The sequence below is a fragment of the Morone saxatilis genome, unplaced genomic scaffold (assembly GCF_004916995.1).
Source record: "Morone saxatilis isolate NCDOM2014 unplaced genomic scaffold, NCSU_SB_2.0 Contig4, whole genome shotgun sequence".
NCBI classification, from domain to species: domain Eukaryota; kingdom Metazoa; phylum Chordata; class Actinopteri; family Moronidae; genus Morone; species Morone saxatilis.
Genome location: NW_023339984.1, coordinates 13047033 through 13053452, shown reverse-complemented (window position 1 = coordinate 13053452; position 6420 = coordinate 13047033). Strand labels below are relative to the sequence as shown.

Below are 6420 nucleotides of genomic sequence, written 5' to 3'. Positions count from 1 at the left end.
CTCTCTCTTTCTTTCTCTCTCTCAGGGTTTTGATGCCATCAACCAGAGTAAGGTGGTGGAGCTGCTGAAGGACGGCGGAGCTGGAGGGGGCGACAGACGACACAGCAGGGAAGGAATCAATGGGCAGGGAGGACAGCGGGGGGAGACTGAGGGCGACGACTCCGCTGAGTGGAACGGGGTCAGTTCATTTAACTACTACTTCAACACTAAAGACTGTTTTAATATGTTCCTTATGTAAAAGCTAGCACAGCCTTGCAGACAAGGCAATTCAATTAATATTATTAATGTAATTATTTGACATTAAAAATTTTTTCAAAAGTAAATTCCCTTCAATAGGGCACCTTAGTTCGGAGTTCTGATTAAACCAAAAACATAAGAAGGGATCCCTGTCTTTTTAGCCTGACAAACCTTAACAGGAAATCTCTTTAATGTTTAATGTCTCCAGTAAATGCTGACTTGTTTTTATGTTTTTGTTTTCTTTCCTCAGGATGGTAACGGGTCTCTGCGTCGCAGCGGCTCCTTCGGGAAGATTCGCGACGCCCTGAGAAGGAGCAGCGAGATGCTGGTGAAGAAGCTGCAGGGGAGCGGACCACAAGAACCCCGCAACCCAGGGTAAGATTAGAATTTCAGCAAAACTTTCTTATCACAGGGTCAACCTACCTGGACCTTCTCCATCCGCTAAGGCTTGTGGATGTGACTGAAAAGCTCTGGAAGAACAAAGTTGACATTTTTGCGTCTTTAAAGTGACTGAAAAATGTATTTCTGATCCAATCTACTGATTTTTAATGCTTTAGTCTCACTGTTTGGTTGTATTGTTTTGCTCAGAATGAAGAGAGCGAGCTCCCTCAACTTCCTCAACAAGAGCACTGAGGAGACCACACAGGTACGAGGTTTGGTTCACGTATTCATGACACCTGCTACAGCACGTGATTTAACTAGGCCCGTGCCGTCTGAATGAAATAAAATCTTTACTATTGCAGTATTGTACATTTCTGAGATCCAGTTAATACCCCACAAATCCAGTTATGTCATCTCACAGCTTTAACATTAACTGCTCTGTTTTTTTTAGGACGCCAACACCGGATTCTCAGACTGCAGGGGACTAAGCGCCAGCAACGTGGACCTATCCAGACGCAGCTCCCTGATTGGCTAGAGAGGGACAGGAGGCGGGACTCAGGAGACACAGAGCGGCCCGACGAGGAGAGGCTGTTTGCAGCTTGGTTTGATCAAACAAACACACCTAAAGCTCAAAGCGAGATCAAACACTTGCACCTGCAGCATTATTTTTTAAAGAACACTGAGAAAAAAAAGCATTAAATGTCACTAAACGTCATCCTGTAAGACACAGTCGCTGCTGCTGCTTCGCTGTACAATCTGCTGCCTGCGATCAGAAAAAGAGAATATTTAGATACACATTAATCAGCATGCTGCTTACTAGAAAGTGGAATGTCTGCACCTGAACACCTCGTGTTTTTGACTCATAGCACCGTAGCAAAGCATCGTATCGACATCGTGGTCTCTTCGATCTACACTCTCACGTGCAGACACTCAACCTTAGGTAGGCCAAACCTACTCCGGTTTCAGTTCAGAGAGAAGCATTGCACTCTGTATATTTCACCAGTAGCATGTTTGCTGATGCTAACCACACATCGAATGCATCACAGACGGTAAAAATGGTACAGTCCGCTTAGATTTTTATCAGAGAAAGGAGAACAGAGAGTACAGGCTCTTCGATCTTTGGGGATATTCAAAAAACATTAGCACTAACCATTTAAACCTCACTTTTTGCCTTCTTGTTTTTTTTTTTTTTTATGTATATACAGTTTTAAATTATTTGATATTCATTCTTTGTATATAGTGAATATTGATTTTTTTTTTTTTTGTTTAATTTTGTTTTTCTTTTTGTTTACACTTTATTGGTTTAAAGAGGGTCTCAGTTGGAGAAAATACGACTTTTGTGAAGGGGTGACGACTGGAGAAGAAGGAAAGATGAAAGGAAATATTGAAATGGGCACTTAGGTAAAATGCTGATAAATTTAGTACCTCAATCACTGACGTCCGCTGACATTCACGATACGCCACAAGGTTTCAGTCTAAACTGTAATAATGCACTTTTGAGCGTGACAGTACTGTACTGGTAGTTTCCACTGCGTCCTCAGCTCGTCAGGCTTGCAGCAAAAAATTTTTTTTTCAAATGAATTTTCTTGGTGCCTCATAGGTCACTCTTAAAAAAAAAAAAGAAGCTAGAAAGTTCATTTGAAAGTAAATCTCAATAATTTCTCTTAAACCCTCCTAAATACCACCCACAGTATGTGGTATAACAAGTTTAAACACTATAAACATTACTTTCAGGTAACTTTACCATGAAAAATGATTGAAGTCTGACAGATGTTGAAGGAAACTGCTGTGAAAGACATATTTAAATACAAATTGTTTACAATCATGAAACCAGGATATTCAAGGCATAATCAACCCTCATTCTAAAATATGGGTAACTACTTTAATTATTGGTTCGAAGCTGGTGCAGTGCATCAGCTACAGTATGTTTACTTTTATGAATTCCTCTTGTGAATTGTTTTTCCCTCATTTGCTGTTGCTGAATATTTATCATGTTGTACAAAACAATCCTCAGTTGTATATATTTAATGCTGACCTGGATGGAACTCATCAGTCGTAATCAAAATACCGGCAGAAATCTGACTGTTGACCATCCGTCCTCAATGGATTTTGTTGTGCTGATGCGTTTTTCCTGTTTTGGCTCCGAGCTTTTATGTTGAAGGTACTGAAAACTGATTATTTGAATGTTACATTTCATGTTGATTGTGCGGTCCGGTGACATTTACGCTGGATTTTTGTGCTCTGCTGTTTGCAAGCGGGCGCTAAACTCCACCAAAATAAGACCAAAACCAAGGGAACTGTCCACAGAATGTACAAGTCTTATTATGTGAAGTGGAAGTCAGGCTCAGCAGGTTGTGGCATCACTTCCTCAACTGGGATCAGATTTTCAGTGAATTGCTTTTTTTTTTTTTGGCTTTCTTTTGTAAGTTTTCCTTTCTAATATAGGAAAGCCAAAAAAGGTTAATTCTTGACAACCTGAGTTTGATTTCAAAAAATGTGAAGATGCAGGTTTTGTTGTGAAGGCACTTAGTCAACGATGGTGCGTGCACACCATCGCCATGTGCCGTGGATAACCCGCAGTCGCCTTTCTTGAAATCACCTTTTGACGAGGTCATGTTGCTGAGTCTGAAAAAAGTGCTAATTATTCTATCGGCTTCTGATTGTGCTGTGTGAGGTGGTGCAGGTTTTTGGATAGTAACGAAGAAATACATGCATGAGGGGACGAAAGCAAAGCAAGTGTGTTAAACAGGAAGGGGGTCGGTGTTAAAAAAGAAAAAACGAAGAGTGCTTCGGAAAGACGACGTGGGAAGAAAAGTGCTTTAAGTGTTGTTCGCAGCAAATAATGTACAGAATTATCAGTATACTACCTTTATATGTATGTTTACTGTATGTCACTTGTTCACACACACACACACAAAACAATGTTGGGAAATTCCTTTAATCACAAACTCAATCTCAACACCATGTAGTTGTGTACAAAAGTTAGAGATACACTGATTTGTAGTTGGAAGGTCTCCAAAAATAAAGTTATTTTCTGACTGTGGGTTCCTCTACACGCCGTACTGTAATACCAATATTAATCAATCATTTACTGTATTAATCAGGTACTTGTTCACCCCTGGGTTAGTTTTTCTGAAATTTCTCAAGCGTCTCAGGCTTCGGTATGAAACTCCATTAAAGTATAAATATTAACGCACTGTGTTGCTCAATAAAACGGCTGAGAGGAAAATAAAAACTGCTCCGGTTTTAAATGTTTGTCCTGAATCTCTGTTGCTGGAAGATTTCAATCCAAAGCTTGAAAGATAAATCAGATCTTTGTTTCTCTGACATCCAAATATTTACGGAAGTCGGTGCATTTACGTGGAGCCATTGGTGGTAAATGTTGTGGGTACGAGGGTCTTGTATATGTATAAGTTCAGCTTCTATATTGCTGATGATTTGATGGATCTTATTGTGAAGGGGCCAACCTAATGTGTATTTTATCAAAGGTTCAATAAATACAATTCCACTTTTCAAACTGATTCTGTGTCTCGTACGTTTTCATCCACATGCTGTCAGAAAATGTCAAGATGAGTTTTACCTGCTTCCTTTGAGATGGTTTTGACCATTTCAAAGTGTGTGTGTGTGTGTTTTCACAGCTAGGGCTCGAAGTGTTAACCGTACGCTGCACCATTGCAGCTTTCATAGAGGTAAGCCTCTGTATGTAACTTCCTGTTCTCAACGACAGCCCACAAGAAGGAAACCAGGCCCACCAGAGTTTATGTTGAGAATCGACAACACATTCACAGACTGATCAGCTGTCGCATCGCTGAGATACGATCCTGCGATTGAGGTGAAAGATAGGAGCTTGAATGAACCAGGATTAGCAAGTAAGGTTACTTTCATTGAGTGTCTTGAGATGTTGTTTCAGTGTTTTTATTTTGGTAATAGGAAATTCAAAAAGAGCTGTTGTGAGTCTGTATGTAGCTTAATGATATCCTCATCATAAACCTCTATATTTGTGTCCTTTAAAGTTTTCTCCACCAAACTCTGTATCTCTCACTGCAAACGTTTGTCTTTTTAGAAACCAGAAAGTATTAGTCACTTATAATGTGTCACTTTCTATTTAAAACTGGTGGTGCCATTAATAATACATAGTGCAGAAGTTGACAGTTTTAGATTATGACTTTGACACTTGATAAAATGTTCATCAGTCCCTATTGAAAACCACAAATTATGTTCTCAACCGCTAGTGTTTAAGTAAATGTATAACACAATGTACAGTAGCCTACCATCTGCTTACTTTTGTGCAGTTCTTTGTCTATTTTTTTAATCAAAAACTCAAACTACAGTCAAATCTGGACGGCATCGTTCTTTATATGTCTTTGTTCCTTTAATAATCCGCAAACTAATCCCACCTTGCCACAGGAGCTTTCTCCATGTCCGCAGTGGCTCCCTTCAGTCCCTCGCCGGCTCTGGTCCATTTCCAGCTCGGCCTGTTCAGGGAAATGGTTCAAGTCCCTGCTGGCAACCTGAGCTATCGCCATGCCAAGAGGCTGGCTGCGGACATCATAGAGCGCAAGGTAATCAAAACCTCCCACTGGTGGCCTCCTTTCACACTGAATTCTGAGGGTATTACACGGCAGATCAGGCAGGTTCATAAGCAGAGGATTGTTAAAGGGGCATTTCACCGAATTTACCCATGAAGCTCAGTTTACGTGTCATGAGGAGCAGTACTCAACCAGGCTTTGGTTTGATTTTTCACTGAATGTTTACATTGCAAACCGGAGGTGTGGCGTTTGATACAAGCGTGCGATTATTCGCATTATGGGTTCCAGTGCTTTTGGAGCCTGGCTGGTACTAGAAACAAAAAGTTGGTGCATTTCGGCCCCTGTTGCATCGGTTTTTAGTCCCCCATCTTTATGGAAGTGTGATACTAAAATTGCTAATCCTTTCAAAAAGCCAGAGCATTTAGATTAGCCCTTGTTCTATCTAACGTGGGTTCAAACTCACAGTTTTTAATAGTATCATTAAGAAATGGTTAAAACAGAAACTGTGTGCAGAATCTGGTTGGTTCAAGTCTCACACCTGCAGGTCAAATATGGTTTTGAAAAATGCAATGATGAATGATCGGGATTGTTCTCAACAAGCGGCTGCTCCAGTGGACAGTTGCAGCTGCTCCAAAGAGCCAAAGTGAGCACTAAGGTGCTAAAAAGCATTATTAGTAATAATTTTAAAAAATGGTAACTGTTCTAAAATTTGCTCTAACCCCTGACACAGTCCCACTTGGAAAATATTCAATTGACGTTCTGAGCTTCTTCAAACTATCAGGAAGTTGACTGAAAGGTCACCCTATGCATGAAGGAGGATTGTGTAGGTTGCCGTGTAAAGACTGGCTTTAAGAAACCACCGAGTGTGTCTGCATCGTTGACTGATTTGAACGATGTTGGTGGTTTTTGGCTGTAGTGTCTCCAGTTTACAAACGTGCCTCATTTCACCTGCGTTTTATACATTCAAACTAGGTTGGGAGCTTCAAACCCTCCACTTCAAGACCTCCTATGTATTTTAATAAACTTGAGGAAGAGAGTTGGGTAATAATAAAAAAAAAAAAAAAATCTCCTGTCAGAGTAAACTTTAAATCCACAGTTTGTATGTCAGTGGTGCACTGAAGCTGTAGCTGAGGTTAAGTGAAGATGAATTGCAGGTGTTGGTCTCAGAGTCAGCTGGTCTGGTCTTCGTGCTGCCTCAGTTAGAGAGACTGTGTGGTCGACAAGAGCACAGCAAACTTTCCAACCGCAGCCTCTCTCTCTCTCTTCCCCCCCC

The 6420-nt window shown here is 40.7% G+C and overlaps 2 protein-coding genes across 3 annotated transcripts in view; both read left to right on the top strand.

Annotated features, from left to right (window-relative positions):
• LOC118338252 (kinesin light chain 2-like) overlaps positions 1–4139 on the top strand; it is a 13345-nt gene extending 9206 nt beyond the window's left edge. For both annotated transcript variants that reach the window (XM_035675532.1, XM_035675531.1), the window contains exons 11-14: positions 26–178; positions 488–612; positions 826–883; positions 1070–4139. In XM_035675532.1, the coding sequence (XP_035531425.1) occupies positions 26–178; positions 488–612; positions 826–883; positions 1070–1153 (420 nt within the window). In that variant the 3' untranslated portion in view covers positions 1154–4139. The remainder of the gene's footprint in view (positions 1–25; positions 179–487; positions 613–825; positions 884–1069) is intronic.
• A 248-nt stretch (positions 4140–4387) lies between these two features.
• Positions 4388–6420, top strand: part of prkd4 (protein kinase D4) — a 13629-nt gene continuing 11596 nt past the window's right edge. The window contains 2 exon segments of the mRNA XM_035675015.1: positions 4388–4487; positions 5026–5180. Of these exon segments, the coding sequence (XP_035530908.1) occupies positions 5037–5180 (144 nt within the window). The 5' untranslated portion in view covers positions 4388–4487; positions 5026–5036.